The sequence below is a fragment of the Sciurus carolinensis genome, chromosome 11 (genome assembly GCF_902686445.1).
Source record: "Sciurus carolinensis chromosome 11, mSciCar1.2, whole genome shotgun sequence".
Lineage (NCBI taxonomy): Eukaryota > Metazoa > Chordata > Mammalia > Rodentia > Sciuridae > Sciurus > Sciurus carolinensis.
The window spans coordinates 65,281,757-65,305,942 of record NC_062223.1 but is presented as its reverse complement, the minus strand read 5'-3'; the positions used below and the strand labels follow the sequence as shown (position 1 = coordinate 65,305,942).

Sequence of the window (24,186 nt, the reverse complement as noted above, 5' to 3'; positions counted from 1 at the left end):
TCAAGTTGCCAAAATCTCTTCACCCACTTTCTTTCACCTGATCTTCCTTTTCCTGTATCTAGTGTCTGGCTTCCTATTTCCTGATGTCTATCCATAGGGAATAATCTGCACATACTACACTGAAATTGCCACAGTGAAGGGAAAGGCCGTGGGAATCAGCCCTCACACGGTTCAACGTCATGGAAGACATGTCCCCTTTATTTTTAGCCCCTACTGAATCTGGCACAGCTCTGGGCTCACACAAGGAACTTATTCCATTCCAATAGAGACTCTGACTCACCCTCCTGGTTTGCTCAGAATGACACTGGTGAACTGGGATGGTGGGTCACCTTTTTCTGGCACATGTTCTAAATGACTTAGCTTGGTCCTGCTCACACATTCTGGTTTGGGATACTCAGATGGGTTTTCTCAAAGCAGAGACTGAGGTGGGATCCTTGGGTTCACTGTGGGAAGGTCCTCCAGTAACTCCTGGGAAGAAGCTGAGTAGACATCTGGGCCCAGCTCAAGTCCAGCCTCAGTCTGACCCCACAGGGAGCTCCTGAGAGTGAAGGTACATCTCCCATCTGAAGCAAGGTGTTGACTTTCAGATGCCCCCGGTGGTCAGGCACTGATCTGCACCCTGCAGGGTAGGGGAGTGAGGCAGTTCTAGAACATCAGTTTCAAGGAGACTGGTGCATCTTTGAGTTTTAGGTCACTGACACTCTCAGTACCTGGGGACAGGTGGGCTGACTGGTAAAGGGAATCTGGTTGGGTATTGGGAGTCTCCTCTATGCCAAGTAGGGCTCCAGCTTGGTATATGGTGCCAAGAGTGTGCTCCACACCTATGCCAGCCAAGCTGCAGCTTCCTTTCCACTTACCAAAGTACACCCAGATCTTATAAGGGGGCTCTACCTTTGTTGCCTGGTTCACATCCTTGGAACTGACCTGAGACCCTTCTTGGTCAGGCCCTGAACCTTACTAGAATTTGTCAGTTTTTCTCAGAGACTGAGTCTTACTCAGACCTGTCAATCTGGGACTGTACTTCAAAGATGCTGAAACCTTAGTCCAGCCTGAGTAAATCTACATAACCCAAAGCACAGCTTCCTTCAGGTGCTCTGTCCCTCAGATGGACCTGCTGGGCAGAGACACAGAAAAATGGACCTACAGATCTGCCAATGCTGCCGTCAGGAGATGCTCTTACCCTGCTCCTGCCTGGCCAAGGTGACAGCCTAAGCCTGCTGCTGATGTTCCAGCATGCCTTGCAGCTGGCCTAATTAGATTCAAACAGAGTTAATACTGTAAGACTTTCAGAAAAGCAGGGTTTATTAAAAAAACTTTTTTGTAGTTGTAGATGGACAGAATGCCTTTATCTTATTTGTTTATTTTTAATGTGGTGCTAAGGATGGAACCCAGTGCCTCACACATGCTAGGCAAGCACTCTGCCACTGAGCTACAGCCCCAGCCCCAGAAAAGCAGTTTCTAAAAGTACGTGAAAGGTAGGCATCATCCTTGTAGCAGGTGCTATTGGCGCCCCACCCCTACCCTAAAGCCTCATCCCTTCAAAGCACACCCATTCCAGCACACCTAATTGCCAGGATCTTCCCCACAGGCTTCGTTCAAAGCTGCTCTGCCCCAGCAGTTGTAGGGTTGAAGAGCAAGAAATTGACAGCCCCTGAGAACAGCCCTCAACCAACTATCAAAGGAAACTGGTATATAAATACCCCAGCTCCCTCGCCTCTTAGCAGGTATAATCTGAGACATGTGTTTTACACCTGTTTCCCAGGATTTCCCAGTAGGATTAGGGTCCACCTGCCCCTAATGGTGCTTGACAGCTCTTATTTGATGCTTCTTTTCTTTGCCTTATTTGCTGGTTTATCTTGAACTTCCTAAACAAACTATTTGCAGTTGAGTCTATGTCTCAGGGTCTGCTTCTGGGGGAAAGTTCCACCAGGACAGAGCTGGAAAAGCAGAGGGCAGTCCTGCTACATGCAACTCAGACCCTCTCGGGGGTTGCTGTATGTCCTGAGTCCAGTGCTCAGGATCCCTGTGCAAGCTCTGTCCACACTGGTCCCTCCTGCACTGATGGCCCTGGAGAGGAAGCCACAGATTAGCCAAACACCCTTCTGGGGTTTCAGAGGCCCCATTAGGATTCAGAGGCACTCTCCACTTTCTCCAGAGGCCATTTGATCCTGGGAGGTGATTCTAATCAGGGATTTGATCATCTACGGATGATTTCTTGTTCACACTCATCCTTCTCCAGCTCCCTCAGGCCCTTTAACAATATTAGACTGCAATTCCAGGCTTATATAATTTGGTGCTTAATGCCCCTTAGTGCTAGTCTAGGACAATCAAAGTAACTCATGGAGATGCTGCGGGTCTGCGGTTGTAACCACGCTCCAGCGTGGGAACAGAGGGAAATCAGGAACGATGACTTCTCCCAAGGTCCAGCCTGGCTTCTTTGAAGCCTTGCTGTGTGAAGACCCAGGTGTTCTGTCATCCTTTAAGGGGATGATCATAGAGCTAGCTATGCAGCGAGCTGGACTCTGCCAGTCCTGACCTCCTCCCCTGTTCAGAAGCTCTGTCTATCCAAATGTCTATGAAGTTCTCTCCTCAAAGATCTCACGGGCAGGCCACATTCAGCACATCCAAAACTTAGCTCTTGATCTTACTCCCCAAATCGATTCTACCCCCTACTGCCCCGCCCACCTCAGCACACAGCACATCTTTGCTCAAGCCAAAACCTGAACTGCCTCTTCAGTTGCTTCTTTCACCCCAGCACCTAGTTCATTAGCAAGTCCAAGTAGACCTTGAGTTCATCCACTTTTATTTCCTACAGTTCCCCAGTCCCACCACCATCATGTCTTGTTTGAAATGTTGCAGCAGCCTCCCGGTGACTTCTTACCCATACATGAACCAGTGACTAGAGTGTGGCCAGAGATTGTCCAAAAATGCCATTCAGATTGTCCTGCTCTCTTTTTAAAGCTCATATGTGTTGCTTATTTCACTGAGAGTAATCTTCCCTAAGGTCCCTGCCCATTCCTCAGCACCATCTCAAGCCATCCTTCCGCTTCTTGACCACCCTCCAGCCACACTTAACCTTTGGTGGCTCTGGGAACATGGTGGACTCCCTCCCACCCCCAGGTCTTTGCTCGTGCTGTTTCCTTTGCCTGGAACTTCTCTAAGCCCTCTTGTGCTCTCTATATCCTTTTATCCTTTGCAGCTCAGAGGAATCTTCTCTAGTCACCTAAACTGAAGTCTGCCCCCCATTTGATTTATTGTTGTTACATCTATTAACATGTTTCTACTTACATCTTTAAGGGTGTTTATCACAGTCTGAAATCATTGGACTTGTTTCTCATCTGTCTCCCACACTAGACTATGAGCTCTGTAAGAACAGGCACCAAGTCCATTTCAAATTCCCAGTGCACAGCACCATGCCCCAGTACACTTCTGGCAGTACACTGGTTTTCCACTGTTCACTAACAAAATACTACAAATTTAGCAGCTTAAAACAACACAGATTTACTATCTCGCCATTTTTTATAAGTCATAGTCAAGGTAGAGCATGGCTGGATTGTCTGCAAACGTTGGCCAGCACTATGATTCTTGTCTGGGGCTCAGGGTCCTCCTCCAGGTTTACTGGCTATTGCAGCAGTTGATTTCTCTGCAGCGGGAGGACTAGAGTCCCTGCTTTCTTGCCTGCTGTCAGTCAGGACTGTTCTCAGCAACTGCAGGGTTCCCTCAGCTTCTGGCCAGGTGGCCCCCAGAGCAGTTCACAGCATGGAGGCCTGCTTGCTTTCAGGCCGTGAGAGCACCTGTGTGACCCCCCCTTCTGCCACCAGCTGGAGAAAAATCTTGCATTCAAAAGGCTCACGTGAGCAGGTCAGGCCCACCCAACTGATGGAGGATCTTCATCGCATCCGCAAATCCCTTCCCAGGAAGGATTTACCCAGATCAGTACTTGATTGAAACACTGGGAAAAGGGAGTATACACCAGAGGCCAAAACTCTCGGGCACCACTTTAGGATCCCACCTACACAGTGATCAATAGATATTTACTAAATGAAAAAACAGGTCTCTTTTTAGCAATCTATTTACAAAAGCTTTTTCCATGAACATTCACAAAGCTGTCTCTAGGTACAGGTCAGGCAGTTAAAAAGAAAAAAAAAAAAAAAAAAGAATAAAAAAGCCAGTGGGAAGTAGGAAAAGAAAAAGGTCCCTCTTTAAATCCCTCTGTTAAACCTGGGGTTGGGAAGTGCAGGGTCAAGTCCCAGCTCTGCCACCAGCTTGCAGTGAGAAACCTGGTGACTCATTTAGTTCCTTTGACCTTTGGTTCTTTCTTCTCTAAAATGGGCAAAATCTCCAAGAGGATGAAATAAATAAATAAATAAATTAATTAAATGGGCAAAGCTCCCTACATCATGGAACGGAAAGGTCAAACCTTGGACCTATGCTCACTGAAGCACCCTCCCAGTTGCTCACCCATGCATCCGGGCATCTTCCACCAGCTTATCTAATACTGGCAAAGCAGGAGAATGGGATGCGTCTTTCCTGCCATGCGGAATTTAAGAATCAGCAAATGACACTCTGCCCACTACCTAGCTCACACGTCATAGGAGTATGGAGCACACGGGTCCAGAGGGCAGCAGCTGGGCACCCGAGACTGTGGGAAGTCACTCCAGAAAGATTAAACAACAACCTTGAGTGTTCTTCCCAGAGAAAATAAAATCACTTCAGCCAATTTCTCAGCCTCATGCCTGAGCAGCCCTGGTCAGGAACACTCGGCAAACAACTCTGTTTTCTTTGATTCTCTGCATTAGTTCTCATTTTAAAGCTAAATGAAATTTGACAGCACAGACAAGCTTGCAGGCATCTCCAGTCTCAGGAAGAGGCTGGTGCCTTGACCAGAGACTCCCCCAAGGGGGTGGGGTGGGGTGGGGGGGATTTGCTGCTTTCCTTGGTATCTAAGCACCTCAGGGCAAACGCGGGAAGTCAATGCTGCCAGTGGGTGGCTGGGCATAAACATCTGCCCTGCATTGTGGAATTCCTGTCGTATCAGTGCCCGTCCTATGCTGACAAGTTAATTCCTTCCCATTGTCTGGGTGGAGAACCTTCTCTCTACCTCCTGATCTCATCAGTAGGATTCTTCGATCAATTCTCCTCTGAGACCCAGGTCGGGACACTCTGCCAAGGAAGGCTGAGAGCCTCGCCTTCACCATTAACCCTGCCCAGATACTCTTTTTAATTTCCATTTGGCTCAGGGCCCATGTAAATGCTGAGCCCTGATCTCATTTCTAATTCATTTCTGTCACCCATCAAATTCGCCCAGTGAGGACGGGTTTAGAGACTTGGGTTTGTAAAGTTCTAACACACTTCTTTGTCCAGAGGACAGAATCATGCCTCCTGGGATTTGTTCCTGAGTGTCACTCGGCTTTGTCACTCCCATAGGGCAACCCACCACACCAACCACAAGTGCCACCAACATACTCCAAGGCCATCATCAGGGTGGCAGGCTGAAGGCAATGTGGGAAGAGACAGAGGCACAGGGCAAGGGATCATGCAAGTCAGGGAGAGCCTGGTGAGCCATGGCACATCCAAATGGCAGCTACTCAGCCTGAGTCGTGCCACTGGAGGGCCCAAGATTTTCTCCTGGTCCCTGGCCCTCTCAGCTCCTGTTCCTGGGAGGAGTCCTGCTGAGATTAGCCTGCCAGACTGACCAGTGACCCCCACCCTGTCTGGCTCCTGTGCAGCTTGGTCACCTTTTCCAGGCTCTGGCCACTCCCTCTGTCACTCCTGGTCTGGACTAGGAATGAGACACAAGTTAACCTCCAGTGTCTCAGGATTCAGGGAGGCCCCCAAGAACAGGATGAGTCCATCACCCAGGGACACAATCCACACCATGGCTGTAAGACCTGTGCTTTTCTGAAAGAGTCCAGGAGGAGCCCCCCTGGATTCATGGAACACGATCATATGGCCAATGCCTTGTGATATCCCCAAATTGTGTATCCAATGAGCAGAAGCTACAAAGGAATGGCTAATTCAGCCTGTCAAGGGTATATGTGTTCCGTGATGTGGAAAACGAGCAATTATGGGAGGAACAGGAGGCAAGAGGGAGAAGTTCTCACCTGGATGCCTGACAAACTGCATTTCAAGAGAAGTTTCTGTTTTCTCAAAGTGGAAGTCAAAATGGCAGATGCTAGAGACAGGCAGATCAAGGCCACGTCTGATCTGCCATGTGACTTGCTCAGTCCACCAAACAGGAAATACCAGACTTGAACGAATGGGAAACTCCTGCAGGAGGCAGTGCTGGCCGCCCCTCGTGGCTGAGCTTGGGCGCATCCACCTGCTCACCACAGTCACTGACGCTCCTCAGGGCTTGCGCCAGGCCTGCCTCACCCACTCGCATGCTCTGCACAGCCTTGGTAGGTGACTGGACTTAGGATTCCTGAACATAGTGCTGTAGTAAGTGTCAGGTTCTGGATCCACCTGGGGTCCAAATTCTGGTGCTGCTCTTCCCAGCCATGTCACCTGCAGCTTCTTCTAGCCTCAGTGTTTTCATCTGTGAAGTAAGCATGAAAGCCATAATACTTTCCTTGCCTGGTTGCTCTTAAGAGTAAAACTAACACTTGAACCATGCTTCTTAACTAAAACAAATGATAGCTCTTCCTAGTACCCACTTAGGCTAACAGTGTCCCAGCCTAGGTTTGGGATACACATTTATATAGGGGAGACATTCAGTCTGGTGATTGACATTTGAAATTGCCCTGTGCTCAGCCATGCAGAGTCCAAAGAAGGAGGAGACTGGTTTCCCTGAGACTTTGCAAGCTCTTCTCCCCCATCTCTGTCTCTGCTTCCACCAGTCCTCAGAATCACCCACTAAGCCTTCATGAAGAATAAGATATTAGGCAGGACTGCGTGAAAAATAGGAGGGATCAAAGAAGGCTCTGATCCAGGCGCTTCTAAGTCTTGGTTTCCTCATCTAAAAGATGGAAGGAATATTGGAAAAATGAGGTCATGTGTAAAAGTGCCTAACACAGTGTTTGGAACATAACAGGTGCCCAATAAATCATAATGCTTACCCCTTCCCTACTGTCTATTTGGGAAGACACAGAAACAGACAGGTGCTGTTTTTTCCTCCATGCTTGTCTTCACATACTCATGTCCCATTCAACCCCCAAGACCTAAACAAAAAGCCACCTCTTCCAGGAAGACCCTCTGAGAGACTGAGACCTCTCCCCAGGTTCCCCCAGAACATTCTCCCTTCCCTGTGGTTTGTGGCACTTACCACTTTGCCTTTGTTGTGGCTATTTGTTTTATCAGGCACTGTAGTCTGCCAGTTCTTGGGGGCAGAAATGGTTTCTCATCCATCCCTGGGTCACTGGGGTGAGCATGCCTGACACATGAGAACACACTCTGAACATTTGTTGAATCAATGAGTCAGTCCAGCTTGCAAAGCACTGGCCCAGGGAACTCTCCAGGCTCTGCTATGAACAAGGTGTGTGACATGGGAAATTCAGGCTCTTGGGCCTCAGTTTTCTCTTCTGTCGACTAACAGCTTGACTTTCCGTCCCAAGTTACCCTGAGAGTCACAGTATGGGAACCAAGGAGGGAAAAAAAAAAGGAACCACATATTTTGGTGCATAGACTGAGCCCTGTTTGGTTGGCTAATACCAAGGCCACACTTCAGCAGCACAGAGGAGTCAAGAGTCAATCCAGTGGTAGGGTTTCCAGTGGCAGTTTGCATCTGGAGGAAACTGGGAAACATCTCCATGGATTCCTCCTACTTGAGAATCTTTCTCCCTAAAAACCTACCTACACCTCGAGCTCTTGAGATATGAACTCCAGAAACCAGCTAGAAGCTGAGCAGCCTACATCTGTGCTGAATGAGGACTGTGGGGTCTTATCTGCCTGTTGTCGTCCCTGGACTAAAGCTCATCAGAGGAAGTAACCACATTTAGCTCACCCTCGCCTCCTGCTCTTGGAGCTTGGGCCTGGTCCTCCTGCACTAAATGCATGTGAATAAGTGTAGAAGCAAAGGAGACTAAGTCCCTATGGGCCTGAGCATATAGGTGAGGCAGTCACTGGAAAATAATGGAATTGGTTCTTCAATTTAGGGCCCTGTAGAGTAGATTAGGGCCCTAATTAAAATTAAATTAAATTAAATTTTAAAACCTTCCTCCCCTTGACCACTAGTTAGAACACATATCTGTTGAGATGCAACATAGGTGGGTCTACAATCTGCCAGGGGACCTTTAGTCACTGGTACCAGCTTCCTGACCTGGTCCTGTCCCCAGCACAATCTCCTATCCTGTCCATCAAACAAGGGGGCTGCCCATCTTCCCTGAGCTCTGAAAGCCAATTATGCAAGACAGAAATGGGTGGCATCTGGGATGGGTCCTAGAGCCAACTTTTGTCCTCATGCTTCTCTTTTGGCTGAGCACACTGACCCTGGTGCTACTGGAGGCCACCTGGGTTACTGCATGATTTGGTGAAGTTTTCCAGAAATCAATTCCTCCAGAAGGCATTCCATACTTCAAAGATTTCACATCAATAACGCTTTAGTTTATTTTCTGCTGCTCTAACAAAATATCTGAGTCTGAGAAATTATAATGAACAGAAGTTTATTTGGCTCAGGGTTCTAGAAGCTGAGAAATTCAAGGTAGAAGAGCCACCTCTGGTGAGAACTTTCTTGCTATATCATAACGTAGTAGAAGGGAGAGCGGGTGGGCTACTGTTGGGAGGTAGCAGCAACTTTGAGGTGAGACCTAGTGAGAGGTTTTCTGGTCACTGAGGACATGCCCCTGAAGGGCACAGTGGGCCCCTAGCCCCTTCTTCTTCCTTGATTTTGCATTCCAGTCATGAGGTGAAGTTTCTCTACCATATGCTCCTTGCCATGATGTGCTGCCTCACTACAGATCCAAAATAAGAAGTCCAACCAACCATGAATTGGAACCTCCAAAACTGTGATCCCAAATAAGCTTTCCTTTTTTTTTGTTTATATTCTCATGTATTTTGTCACAGTAACCGAAAACTGACTAACACAGGGCCTGAATTCATTCCTTTGTCTACAAAACTTCCTACAACAATTAACCCACTCCTGGAATAATGGAATTATTTCATACATGAGGGCAGAGGCCTCAGAACCTACTCATGTCTCAACACTATTGCAATAGGGATCAACTTTTCAACACATGAACTTTGGGGGACACATTGAAACATATAAGTAGAAAGTGTTTGATTTGTTGATTTGGGTTTTGAGTCATTTTAAATATTTGGGAAAGCAGAGGGAAGGCCCTGGCTTATCAGAGTGTCCTGCGTTTGGCTGTACTATTGCCAGCCAGAGTTTATCTTTTCAAGCTGCTGAGCAAGATAGGCTATGGGCCAAGAGTTGAAAAGAAGTCCTTTCCTGATGGCTGCACTGCAGGCCCAGGCAATGTCCCTGGCCTTTTCTAGGGACAGACTGACTCCCAGATGCCAGTAGCAGGGCCCCTCACCTGGGGGCAGGTGACAACTCTCCCAATTCATTCCCACACTCCACTCCACTCCAGTTCTGAGTGTTCCCCCTTTGAGAGATGGCCACACAGCTGACCAGGGGAGGAGGGCCTTTTTGTATTTGATTTCTGTCAGATTGTTTATCAAAAACTGGTCACCTTGGCTAGTCTGCAAATGAAGTGGTCCAAAGCCCTCTTGCTGCTGATTGAGCACAAGGAACTTATGAGTCAAGGAGAAGGCAAGCCGTTTGCCCTCCAGGCACTGTCCTCAGCAGGGAGTTCCTGATTCCCTAAGACAGTTTCCTTTATCAGGTAATGGGTCCCAAGAGGGTGATGAGCCACCCACACCACTGCCAGGCTCTAGTTGACTCCACAGGACCACGTGCTGGAACCTTAGCAGAGTGGCTGGCAAGGGCAGAGAAGATGCTGGCAATGTGTAGAACTGGAGCTGGAGAAACTGACCAAGCTCTGGGGCTGGTCTACAAAGGGGCAATGTCCCACGGGGCTTGTACACCAGGTGTCACTAAGCAAGCTCATTTCAGGGAGAAGACCTTATCAGTGGGAAGAGCCAGTTTCCTGGATGCAGGAAGCCAGGTGGATCAGTCCACGGGCACAGGCCATGGCTCCAGTGTAGTGATACAGGAAACAGTCCAGCTCCCTCAAGGAAGAGAGCTTCACAGGACCAAACAGGCAGTCAGGGCCCCTTAGGGAATGAAGACGGTGTCTGGGTGAGGCTCTGTTCCACTTCCGGCCAGGAACTGTGGATTGGTGATGAATGTAGGTAGGGGCCAGGTTCAGAAGCAACTCAGAGAAGGTTGAGGAAAGCTGGGGCTTACAGGCCAGCAGGTACAGGAAACTCACCCCAGGCTTCAGCAGCTGTTACAGCCAGGCCACCCTTAGAAAGAAGAGGTTGCTGCTGTCTCTGTAGAGGGCAGGACCAGTGGACTAAGCATTTGGCACTATGATGTGCATTACAGAGGGCACCCTCCTGGGACACCCAGCTAGACAGTAAGACAGGCTCATATGAAGATGCATGGTTTGGCAAGAAGAGAGTGGGGCTACATTTTTTTCCATTCATGTGGCCCTGGCCAGGTGAGAGGTACAAACTGCAGGACCATATGCGGCAGCTCTGAGATGTGGATTCAGAAACCCATACATTTGAATCCAAGTTCTGTCCCCAGTGTCACTGACCAAAACAGGACCCAGGCCTGGGGCTGGGGCTCAAGACAGCGAGGGAAGGTAGGCATCTACAACCTGGAAAACCAGAAGCTCAAGAGTCATGCTAGTCATTAAGGAAACAGCTTGGGAGAGCACTGTGGGATGGCACCAGAGACATGGGTTTGTGGTGATTTCCAAGAATAATTCTCAGACCTGGCTATCAAAGATGTGGCAGGTAGAAGCAGCCCCAGGTAGCAAGAAGCAAAGGTGAGTAGACCCAGGACTCTTGCAGAATACAGTACTGGGTTGCCTAAACGTCATGGTTACTGGGTACCTACTGCCAGTTTTGTGGTGGAGGTGGGCAGTGACATAAAGCCTCAGGCTGAGCACACCTGGCTCTGTAAACACCTTTAAGCGGCCTGAATCAAGGTTGTAATTCAATTAGTGATATGGGATTCTTTAAGCTCCATAAAACACAATACTGTTGGACCATTCTTTCCTCTGCTTTAAAAAAAAAAATTGCGTTGATTCCAGCTGCATGCAAAGCTGTTGGTAGTTTTACAGCCTGGAATGAGTATCTCTTGTGTAGGACAGCATCTTTGAAACATTAAACAATGATTAGGCAGGCTCTGGGCCAAGGGATGATGGGGGTTCTGCTGGGGGTGGCGGGGGACCCAGCAGCTGGTGGCAAACAATCTGGGAGCTCTGAATCTATTTCGTCACTGCATTGTGATTTTCTTACCAACAATTAAAATTAATGATTCACAGTTGTGCAATTACTTGTCATTCAAGAGGCTTTTGAAGGTGGCTCCAGGTAATGGTGGGTGGTGGAAGAGGCCAACTCACTGTTAGTGGGGACGTGTACATCATTGCCCACATGAGCACAGATGAGTCCAGGTGTACATATGCAAGCACACATGGCTTACACATGTGTGACTATGCATGCCCAGGTCCACGTGCATACAAAAGCACACACAAACACAGATTTATGTATATGCATACATACAAACATGCATGCTTATATACACACAGTGCACAACACAGTATGCACAAAACACGGACATGTGCACACACACAAATACATGTGCTTACATCATACACTCATGCCTATGCACAGATGCATGTGTGTGCACACACATGAACACAAACATGCCAACTTCTCCCTATTTCAAAGGGGGTACAGAGCTGCCACCCTCTCACAAGGTGACCTAAAGCATGGCTACCAACCCTTCAATTACCTCTTGCCCCAGGAAGGAACCTAGAAGCATCCATGTAACATGTCTCTCCCCCAGGCAAAGATCCAGTGGAGGAGATAACCAGGCCCTTTCAAATTCCTCACTTGTCTCCCACTTTACCCATCCTGCTACCCACCCTCTCTCTTTCTCTCCCAAGAAGATGGAGGAAAAGAATGAGGACAAAGTTCAAATAAGTCTTTTGGAATTAGGGACCTATGATGTACCAGAGATAGACTGGGTAATGGTCAAGGGTTTAGGCTCTGAAACCAGGCATCCTGAGTTCAACTCCCTCTGTGTGACATTGGACAAGTTCCTTAACTTCTCTGTCCCAGTTTTTTTTTTTTTTTAATAAAAAGATATTAATGGTTTTTGCCTCTAATCATAGGACACTGGTTAATTTATGTGATGCACTTAAAATAGCTCTGGTACATATAAGTGCTCAATGAGCTGGGGGTGTTTATGAAGGGCCTCTGTCTACCTAGGAGCATTTGAAGTTTCATTAGTTAGAGGCCTGAACCTGAGACGTGAGGGTCAAACTCCAGCCCTGGCCATAGACAACAGCTGGGCTGTGGTCTAGCTAATGCCTAGGGGCCAGCCTGGGGAACTCTTCCTGGTCTAGTCTGTCTGCTGCTCCCAGAACTGAAGTAGATCCAAGACCCCAGCTATCGCCTGTATCCAAAAGAAGCATGCGGGGCTAACCCACAGAACTCCATGACGCAGGCCTGCAATGTAGGCTGTGTGGCCATCATTCTGGCTCTCGTCTTTAATGCCCAAGAAGCAATGTGGCATGCTGGCTGCCAAGGGGGAACGGGCAGTGCAGCAGTGTAGTAGTAAGATGGGGGTACCAAGGCCAGCAATCTGGATGTGCAATCCTCTATTTCCTGACCATGTGGCCTTGGGCACTGGTCGCTTCTTTTTCTAACCTCTCTGAGACTTGGCTTCCTCACCTGTGAGATGGAAATATTGACCACCTCTCCTTCCCTGGAGGATTGTAACTAAAATTGTTCATAAAATTGACTGAGTGACTTCTATGAGCTTGACACTGGAGTTCCGAGATGTCCAGGACCAGGAGCCTCTCACCATAATTGGTACTAAATAACACACTGGGATTCAGAGAATAAATCCCCATTAAACCACAGTGCACTAGGGAAGGGATTGGGGTAGGTGATTCCCTTGCCCAGACTGGAGCAGGGGAGTGGAGAGCCATGAAGGCTTTCTGGAAGCAGTGGCCCTGCTTTCTGACCCTTAGAGCTTGGAGCAAAGCAGGGGGTGGGGGTTGGGAGGATCTTCATTCTGACTGGGGGCTAATTAGGCCTCATACCTAGAGCCACGGTAACCTAACCCAGGGTTGCTGAGCTGTGGATCACCATGCCCACATACAGTGCCAACAAGCAGGCAAGCTGCAGTCAGGGCAGGACAGAGGCTACATGAGAAGGAGGAAGGCACTGTGACTGGGCTCAGGAGACCCAGGGCTCCAGCCTGGCTTTACTGCATGCAGTCAGGGGACACTGGCAGGTTTCTTCCTGTGTAAGTCTTGACAGCCAGTGGGGATTTGATTGGCTGACCTTGGGTTCTACAGGCTTCTGGCCACCTGACTGCCCCTGTGACACCAGGGGCACTTCTGTTCTGCCTGCCTTTGAGGTCTACCTAGTTCTATACCTTCTCCTGGCAACACAGCCAAAGTGAAGACTGGATCCATTAGCAAGAGGATCCATGGCCTTGGAGAGAGAGGCAGTTCCAACCCAGCCCTCAAGGGCAGGACAGACTGGGGCCACAGTTCTGTTTGGAAGCACCGCAGAGGGCAGGTATGAGGTCAATTTAGGCTGGGCAAGTCACTGTCAACCAGGAACAGATCCAAACTTCCAATGAATGGGATGCTTAAAAGGCTATTTGACATTACCATTGCTTTGATGTGCTTTTAGTCAAAAATTCAGGTTAATTTTGAAATTTCAAGTGGCAGGAGAAAAGGGTGCTGATTTTTATGTTTGTTAAAAGAGGGTATGAATTCAAAGAAGGAACAGAAACTGAGTATAGCAGAGATAATGGTGCTTTTTTGTTTTATTTTGTTTTATTTGGGGGTTTTCTTTTTGTCAGAAATGGGGTGGCAGAACTGTGGGATGGGGTATCTCTGGGAGAGCTGGTGAGGGAATATAAAAGGGTCATTTTCATTGAGCACCCTCTTTGTGCTGGGTATGGGTACCCATTTAGCATGAATGAGCTCCCGAAGAGCTTAGTTGTGTGTTCAACACAAAGTACACACCACTGGAAAACTGTTGGGAGGAGGAATGAAACAATGAATGGATGAACGGTGGATGGATGAATGGATGGATGGGTGGGTGAATGAATGAGTAAGTAAGTAAATGAATGCCAAGATCCAAAGGCAGAGATGACTCTGTCAGCTGGAAACCCTGGGGTTTCCCCCACTCTGGAAGTCTGTGGAGATTGAATCAGTCCCACTAAAGACACTGCCCTTTGGGATTCATTAAAAAGTACAGTAATTAAAACTAGGAGGCTCAGAGTTTTGTTCCCACTATTTTCTTGAGATAACAAGGAGGAGGAGCCAAGGGAGGGGAAACATGGCTTTAGAGATACAGAGAAGGCCAGGCAGGGCAGGTTGTCAGGAATGTTGAAAGGCTGGGCGACAGGGCTAGGATCCTCTGACTCTGAGGATAGGATGGGCTAATAGCAAGAGGAACTCCCCATCCTGCTCTGCATTTCACACCACCACATACATGACTTTTCCTGGGGAGACAGGGAGGAGCTCCCAGGGACCCCACCCCACCAAGCAGTGGCTGCTGCCTGAGGGGATTGCTGGGAGAGCCAGGGAGGAGGCTGTCCCAGACTCCTCTGCTGCAGCACAGAAGAGGACAATTAGAATAAAGATTGGCGGGAAGTGTCCACCTGCACTGGAATGCCCTGGGAAGCTTGCTAAAATGCAGGTCCCAGGCCTTGCACCAGATCTGCAGAATGAAAATCCACCCACGCCTTCACTGAGTCAATATGTATTGAGTACCTACAAGTACCAGGCACTATTCTAGGTACTGGAGTCAGAGCTGGGGGTAAACCAAATCCTCTGTCTTCAGGGAACAAACATACTGAGGGGAAATGTACCAAAAAATAAGGGAGAGCAAACAGGGAAGTTCAGCCTACCGGATGGCAGAAGGTGCTGCGGAGAGAGGGAAGCACAGAAGGAGCAGAGTGACAGGGATGGGTGGCCACTAGTGGGGTGGTTCAGTGGCAGCCCTAGGGAGAGGTGATAATTAAGGAAAGGCCTAAAGAGGCAAAGGGGCAGGCTGTGCAGGTGGGTGAGCCTTCTAGGTGCAGGGCACAGCAGTGACAATGTCCTGAGACAGGGGTTGCCTGGTATGCATCTCCATAGTTTTAATCAAGTTGAAACACTAACATTTGAGACCACTGCAGCAGAATGGCGGCAAGCCACATAGAATCCAGCCCCTGCAAAGGCAGAGCTTGTTGAGGATGTTGCCAAGGAGGCAAAGAACAGGGGCCAGACTCTGACACAGGGCCAGCTGCAGAGCCTCAACACCTTCCTCTGAGAGAACACCAGTGAAGAAAGCGTGATTGACAGCCTCTTTCCTGGCCCAGGCCTGACCCCCAGGCAAAGGGGCAGCAGAGGAGGGTTAAGAAGATAGAAGGCCCCAGTCCACTGAGCCGTGCGGAGAGCTGGGAAGGAGGGACCAGAGTCAAGACAGTCCAACGGCTCCTACTGCTTAACTCAATGTTAAACAGCCACGTCAGTTCCATCACGTCTTATCTGGTCCAAGCTCCAAACAATCCCGGAGGTAGGAATTATACATCTCAATTTTGTAGATAAGGAGAATGGGGTTCACAGAGGTTAAGAACACACAACCAGGAAGAAGCTAAGCCAGAACGGAAAAGCTGGCTGAATGCCAACCTCTGCGCTCTTCCCATCCAGTGGCTATGCTGCCAGTCAGCTGGTCTCATTGCTGCTGCAGTTGTTTATTTTTTGGTACTGGGGATTCAACTCAGGGGCACTAGACCATTAAGCCACATCCCAGCCCTATTTTGTATTTCATTTAGAGACAGGGTCTCACTGAGTTGCTTAGCACCTCGCTTTTACCGAAGCTGGCTTTGAACTCGCGATCCTCCTACTCCAACCTCCCGAGCTGCTGGGATTACAGGCGTGCACCTGGCTTGTTGTTTTCATTACTGTCATTTTAACCTCCTCTCAGGGCTCTTAGGGTGCTCTTAGCTATCCGTGGCTTGTGTGGAACTTTCACTCCCGTTCCCCAGTATCCTCAGCAACTCTGTCAGGCAGTCAGGGCAAGGCAATGTCCCCATATGGCATCTAAGAAAACCAAAGTCCCAAGTCCCATGGCCAGGAAGTGACAGGAGCCCTGTTATGTTCCATCCCTAGTTTACATTTATGGCAGGGCCTAATCTGATCGGTCCTCTTCATACTCTAGAAATGCTTGTGGAGCTGAGCTAAGTTGGCCTGCTTTGGAAATACTGAAGTCCTGTGCTAAGTGCAATGATGTCTATAAGAAGCAGCTCCCCTGTGGAGCCCGAACAGAGTACAGCACGCTGCCCTGAGTTCGGACTGAGCCATCCTAAGGCCACAGATGGCAACCTTCCTCTGAGAACCTTTCAAAGGCCTCTTATTCAGGCTGGTCTTGAGAAGCCCCATTACCAGTCACCTCCTTGTCTGCTTCCCACAGGGGCATTTGACTGGGACCAAACCTTCCCACAGTGTCCCCTCCCCAGGGCCCTGCTGCCTCCCACTTCTCCCTGCTCACCCACCTGTCTTTCCTGAGCGGGGAGAAAGATGGGTCCTTTCTTCCCAGAGGCAACCTGGCTTTTGTTCCCTTGGTGCATCTTCTCCTCCCTTCCCAGAGACCCTGCTCCCAGACCCTAGCCTCAAGGGACTTGGGTGACCCCTCTCCAGACCCATTATAACACTACCTGGGTCCCTAAATTTCTTAACCACTCTCCAAACAATTCTAATATGCATTCAGGGTCTGAGAACAACCTATCTTTAAAAAATAAGAGAGAAAAATAGAATAAAATGAAACACAATAGAACTGACGAGCAAAGAACAGAACACAATGGGAAATAGCAGAGTGCTTTGCTTTTGAAGAGTGGGTATTGTTTCTTAAAGGTTTTGCTTCAATTGTGCTGTGTGTGGGTATGAGTAGGTGTGTCATCCTGGGTCAGGAAGTAAATATGTTTCTTGCTCTAGATTATGATAATTTTTTTATTTTTATTTTTGGAAAACATTGCTCCCTTTCCTGTGTTAGCTTATGATTCTCCTCTATAATCAAAATCCCTGGCAAAAAATCTCTGCTCACTGCCCGCTCTCCGTCTTCATCTGCCTCCCACAGCTCCCAGCCCTGGCTTTCCACTAACACTGCTTCCCACTGAGGTTTCTATGACCAGCATCTTCCGAATGCAGGATCTTCTTCTCAGACTCCTCATCCTTGCACCTGTCTGGGGTGTGTGTGAATAGATGGCTACCTGATTCCTGAAATTCTCTCCATGCCTAGGGCTTTGTTGCCTTCCAGATCCTCCTGGCCATTCTTTCTCTGTCCCCCACTGACTGACCTCTCCTGCTGATCCTAAGTATCTCAATTGCAGGGTCCCCTCAAATTTCTGGTCTTTCTTTTCTCCTTTGCCACACTTTCCTCCCCACCAGTGGTTTCAACTGCCCCATGTAGAAGACTCCAGATCTGTGTCCCCACATTATCTTCTGAGCTCCAGTAGAGCAGTTCTCCAGCTGTGTGCTGGCTCCCTGAACATAGAGTGGAGCCGAGGAGGGGAACATTAACTGTTCAATTCACTGTAGACAGGTGAGGCCAGCAGCGGGGATTATCATCCTCATTTCACAGAGGAAGAAATTGAGACTGAGCAGGTGAGGGACTTTTCCATGGTCTCTCATCCACCATGGAAAGGGTCCTAGAATCCACGATTTCCGACTTCAGCCTAGAGTTCTTCCCTTCTCACCATGCTCTGGAAACTCAACATACACAAAAGTTTCATGGTGTTCAACCACAGGCTGTCTGTCAGAACTGGGAATCAGTAGGAAGGCTTTTTAACACAGTGATGTCCAGACTCTACCTGGACCTTAATGATGTAGAATCTTCTGGGAGAGCTGTTTGTTTTAACTTTATCTTTTAAAATAATGATGGATTATGTACATGTAGGAGAAGATGCCAGATGCCCTCCACTCAGCCTCCCCAGTGAGGGTAACATCTCACACAACTATAGCACAAAACCAGGACCGTGATAGGACTCCAATCAGTGCAGCTTGCTCAGACCTCTCCCGTCACTCAGGAGCTCCTGTGGGTGTGCGTAGGTAGCAGGATGCAGTTTTATCACATGTACCACTTTGTGGCGCTGCCACCACAACTGAGATATTTAACTGCACCATCACTACAAAGCTCCCAAGTAATTCATTGTCATACGCATGGCTCGTGAGTAATGCTGAACTGACACTCTGCTCCTTCCCCTCCCCACCAGGGAAATGCACCATCATTCCCTCACCCATTTCCCTTTTCCAAGATGCCCCTTATCCCAGTCCTCATCATAAAACATGGCCAAATCTCTCCATTGCCCAACTCTGACCACTTTACTCTTCTGACCAAAATATTTTGATGGTTCCCATCATTACAAAATAAAAGTCCAAACTCTTCTTAAATTCAAATGTGAAATCCTCTCCATTTGACCTGTTTTCCTTATTCAAATTCCTCAAATGCAATATCAGCTTTCCTCATTTTCTATAGGGATTAAAGATAAATAGCTTCCTTAAGGATACGATAAGCTTCTCACCATGCGGACAAATGGAAGGCTCCATGACTTCTTCCTCCTAATGCTTCATTCTTTTCTGTCTTGGGCATGTGAGGAAGTGCAGGAGAGTAGACCTGGGGAAGCCTCTTGCTTCAGGGATATCCTGATCCTTGAAAGAATGACTCTTCAATCCCTTATGTCCTTTCAATGTAAGACATCAGGGGGCCAGCAGACCTAGGTGGAGCTGAGGAGGAGGGTGCTGGGCAGTCTGGGATTAGCCACTAGAGAATAGGGACAGCCCAAGCAAGGAGATGTTAGGTGGCCCAAAGGGATGGACACTGGGCCCCTTCCTGTCTCCCTCATGATAGACAATCACCTTTAGAACTATATTCCCTATTTGCTAACATCCTTGATGTCCTTTCTTCCTTTAAACCTATGGAACAATGAGAGTCAAGTGATTCATGAGAATTGCCCTTCAGAAAGCTCTAAAATTCCCTCGCCACGTTGCTCCTACACTTCTTCCTACATGATGATAAAATGAAAAAGAAAATTCGCTTATTGAGATTAAATGCATTTCAATTATCTGATATGTTTCAGCTTTAATTGATAACAAATCATAAATTGCCCATCTCATTACAGCAACCGATTCACTGGGAAATTTACTACCTGCACCAGAGAAGGCTTAAAAGATAACACGAGCCCGGGGACTGTATGATCCAGTGACCCAGCAGTCTGTTTTTAAAAATCACACATTGTTAGAAGCACATCCATATTAACGATCCAATCAAGAGCACTGTTCTAAACTGTCTCAATACATGATGTTTAAGTTTGGAGAATATGGGGGTAATATATGTGGGGGGAATCAGAGGCCATCAAATGTGCACCAAGGGGCAGGGTAGCCAGTGGTAGTCAGAGAAAGATAAGGATGACATGAAGACTTTAATAAGGCATCTGCAGGGTCCTTGCTAGAGACAGATGGGATAGGGCACAGGGGATGAGCAAAGAGGCCACACATGCAGCAGTCCTGTTGGCACCATCAACATCACTACAGCCTCCACACCAGCAGCACCAGCATCCCCTCCAACATCATTACCACCACTGCTAAGACCACACCAAGGGACGCTCTTCCAGGCAGAGGCCAAGAAACACCACTAAACGAAATGATGCTTCATAGACAGCAGGCGCTGTGTGCACGGTTGGGTGGAGTTCAGGGTCTTATCCTGTCACACTGGAATTTTGGATGAGAGTGGCTATCCAGTGAGGAAGAGCCTCCTCTGGGATGCATGGCAGTGAAATTTCCAAAGCAGTGACCACCATAAGTCTCTCATCTCAGAGGTGACACCCCAAGGAAGGAGCAGTTGTCAAAAGCCTTGAGAAAATGAGAACCTGAAGCTGACCCCTCTGCTCAGCTGTCAGCTGGGGAGCAGGCGCCAGGGCCCAGGGAGGCAGGCACTCACCATTACTGCTGTTGTCATCCACCAGGATGATCTCCTTGAGCAGGTGTGGGGGTGTGCGTTCCATGGCTGAGTGGATGGAGCGCAGCAGCACCGACAGGGCCTCATTGACAAAGATGAACACGATGCTCACCTCCGGCAGGCTGTCAGGGAATGAGAGGTTGCGGCACCTGGAAAGAGGAATGGCAAAGCTCTTGGATCTCTGTTCCTCGGCTGGAGTTGCCCCAGGTGTGCCCCACCCCATGTCTGGCTCCAGCTCTGCTGGAGGGCTTGGGTGTCCAGGTTCTTTCCAGGACCTCTTCTTGGATACACTTAAGATGAGCCCTCTCTGTCTAGCAGAAAGGCCCAAACCACCCAGAGTCTGCCCCACAACTGTGTGTGAATTTGTCAGTGACTATTCCAGCTGAGCAGCAATACCTGAGCACCTAGTACAGCAGATGGCACCTGGCAGGCAGTCCCTGAGTGTTGACAGCAAGGATGACTCACTCACTCAGCATTTCTAAACTAACAGTACTGAAAATGCAACCAAAGGGAAGTCTTAGTATTTCCAAAATGGCAACAATGAAGTGAATCTGGACCTTAGGCGACCAACTCAGGTGGAAAGTAGGTCTCCTCTCAGAGACACCATGACCCAAACCCACTCTCCACTCTAGGCTGCCTCCAGTCGGCAGCCATGACCCTTCACTCATTCATTCACGGCTCTGTCCTCAGAAATGGGCTGAAGACAGAATCAGAGTCTCAACACCAATAAGGATTGGAAAGGACCTCATCTAATCTCATTTGCAGATGAACACTGAGGCACTAAGAGGTTGAGGCTCCACCTACAGCTGCACCAGGGACAGCTGCCAAGACAGAATCCCAGCTCTGGTCTTCTGATATCTGCAGCAGGGTTCCTCCCTGAAGAAGAAATGGCCATGGAGAGACCCTCCCAGCTGGCCACCTCACAAGCTCTATGAAACCTTGAAGCCATTTGGAGGAAGTCATTACCAAAAGGACTGAAGGCAAACTCATAAAAGTCTGCATGTCACTCCCTATAGGAAAAGGAACACATGATCTTGAAATCAGATCTCTGAAAAGGTCAGACAATAACAGGTGTGGGGGTTTCCAAGGGTAATTCTTTCCCCCGAAAAGCACAGTCTTCATTTACAGGAACCCATTGGTGACCCTTCCCAGGCCAAAGTTAAATGCTGGTCTAGAAGGTACTGAGCTCTCATCTTCAGGACAGTTGGATGAGAGAGTAGGGTAGAAATCCATCCCTGCCCCAGGCCCTGGTCTTGGAGATAAGTTTTCTCACACTCACTGCCTACCACTGACGGCTTCAGGGATCTGGGACTGGTGACCAGATTCCACTGCTCTGAAGTGGGAGGTACAGCCAGGTTACAGCATGCAGTAATGAATGTAATAGCACAAGGCTTTTGCTTGTCAGTAATTAAAGTGCTGCAGGAAAGAAATGGGCCTGCTCTTCCTTAATGAGGAAGGCTGCAGGATAACCAGCACTGAGCAATTGGGAGAAATCACCATGGGGCCCCAGCCTGCTTAAGAGCATGAGATTAATAAACTAAAATCACGTCTCTATGGTTACCAGAAATTTACAGAAACTTCTCCCATTCTATTTCCAGCTCTCCTTCTTTCTCACCAAGGGGAGGTGGGGGAAGGGAAAGAGTGGAGCCTTTTCCCAAATTTACTTCATACCTGCAATATTTTTTTTTTTTTTTTTTTTACAGAACCACCAAGTTAACAGATTGGTGTCAAATTCATTCTTCTATGTAATGGAATAAATTTTTATTGAACTTCTTCTACCTGGTAGGTACAGTTGTAGGCACTGAGGGTAAAACATGAAGTGACAAAGAAAGTCCTTGTCCTCATGGAGCTCATACTTTGACGGGAGAAATAAACATGGATGCAAGCAAGCGATACAAGTTTATACAAGTCCCGAGATGAGAGTCGCATGGGGTAAGAGGACATCGTGATGTCTGGCAGCTGTTCTAGGGGGTGGTCAGGAAGCCCTCTCTGAAGAGGAGAGATTGGATCAACTTAAATAGCAACACAAAAGTGGGTCATGCAAAGGTCCCACATGACTGAAGGACAGTGCTGACACTGGAGAGGAGGGAATCAGCTTATCCAACCTCAGGGGAAGTCACATAGGAGATGGGGAGGTGGAGGCAGGAACTCCAATGAAGGAGAAAGACAGGAACAACTTCTTAAGCTTATCTGATTCTTATCAAAATTGTTATTTGCGTTGTGAATACAATTATTTTAAGTAGCACTTAAGAGATATGTGGTTGACAGTCAAATAATTCTGTGGACTGATACTTATTTATGGTGGGTAGCCGAGATCAGCAGCTGGGCTTTCCTTGGACATGGAAATGAAGATGAACATTAACACAAAAACTACTTGCTAATTGCATTTTAAAAGCAAGGCCATGTGTGATCAAACAAACAGCCCATGTCATCATTCTCTAACGTAAGTACAATGGACAGCTCCCAGGAAGGTCAATGTAATGGTACAATTCACTGTCCTCCCTGCTAAACTCCGCAGGCAATGAAGCCTGACCCTAGACCTCTGCACTTGCTCAGGGGTATCCTGTGAGTTCCCACAGCCTCATCTCACTATCTGCATCTCCAGGTTGTCCCCAGGTGTTTTTTGGAGACAGGGGTTAACTGCCTTCTCTGCTCTGTTCTCTTCTTAATTCTGAACCTAACAACCCAAACTCCCCCTTTCTAGGAGACCAATTTTAATTTCTCCCAGTAACATCTAAGATGATGTAAGCTGCCAATCTCTGTAAACCTGTCTCCTGACAGTCTTTCTCCAAGCAGAATTGAAATGTTATATTTGTTTTACAAGCTAAACCCTGCTGATCACTATTTTCATATGAAAGAGGCTTGAACATAAGGTTTTTATATGAAAACTCTTTTGTACATAACAGAACACCTAGTATATTGCATCATAAGGTACTTGTTTATTGTTTCTCTCCCTCTGTAAATGAAGCTGCCTGAGAGCAAGGACTCTTTTCACAACCGTGCTGTCTCCCCATTTCAGACCAGGGTCTGGCACATAGTAGGTGCTCAGTGAAATTTTTTGGCATGAAACAAAGCTAACAGGTTTGTTTTTATATACAGCCTATACTTTACATGCATACCACTGATCTCAGAATGTTCCTTTTCCTTACACAATTCCTCCCTCTGAAGAAGATTCGGGTTCTCTCTCCACCAGCAAATTCTTATTCTCCTGTCCTCCCTTTCCTTGAATTTATGGCCCCAATTCCTCACATTCAGTCTCCGGAAGTGCTCAGTTTCTTTCCACTGTTATTAAATGATTGCTTCAGGTACAACTCCCTGACCTCCTTAAATTCTCCCTTTCTATTCTTCTCTCCTGGGTGCTGCTCAGGCCCTCCCGGATGCAGCCACCTGCTGGCTCTCTGGAGACTCACCTGCTGCTCTCTCCATAACACCCTCCCTCCCACTTCAGTTTTTTGTATCTAACTGAAAGTGGGTCTGGGTGAGAGAGAGGTGAGGGGCGGGCAGGACAAGAGAGGCCAGGTAGGTAGTTCTTAGGGAAAGAGCATTGTGGGGAGGATGGGGGCACCCAGTGTGACCACGGACACACCCCTCCACCGCTCCCCATGTCTTTGTCATAGGAAGAAATGATCACGTAACTGCCTTCACTGTACAAAACTCAGGAGCTTCTGTCTTACACATGGTGAACAGAAGACATCTCACTGCAGAAATAACTGGTAAACTTTCCCTCCCTCCTGACCAGCACCTTTTCACACCAAATGCCACCAGGTTGATTAGACAGGGTGACCAACTCATTTGGGATTTTTCCCAGTTTCAGCACTTAATGCTCCCAGCAAACTAGGCTGGATGGTCACTCAATGACTAGATCAAAACCTTCCTGAGGGTAGGAACCAGCCCTGCTCATAGCTGCATGCCCACTGCCCAGCACAGTGCCTGGAAAAGATCAGGCATTCTGTTGATTGGTTGAATAAACTCTCTTTCAAATTCCCCCCATGCACACATACACCCCACAGTCACACACAACCATGGTTCCTGTCTCCCTCTCCACACAGAAGAGGAACACATTGCTAAGGAAGAAGGCAAAGAGGG

At 48.1% G+C, this 24,186-nt stretch overlaps 1 protein-coding gene across 1 annotated transcript in view; it reads right to left on the bottom strand.

Annotated features, from left to right (window-relative positions):
* Positions 1–24,186, bottom strand: part of Galnt18 (polypeptide N-acetylgalactosaminyltransferase 18) — a 319,132-nt gene that overhangs the window by 124,564 nt on the left and 170,382 nt on the right. Inside the window, exon 3 of the mRNA XM_047516346.1 lies at positions 20,083–20,249. Coding sequence (XP_047372302.1) covers positions 20,083–20,249 — 167 coding nt within the window. The remainder of the gene's footprint in view (positions 1–20,082; positions 20,250–24,186) is intronic.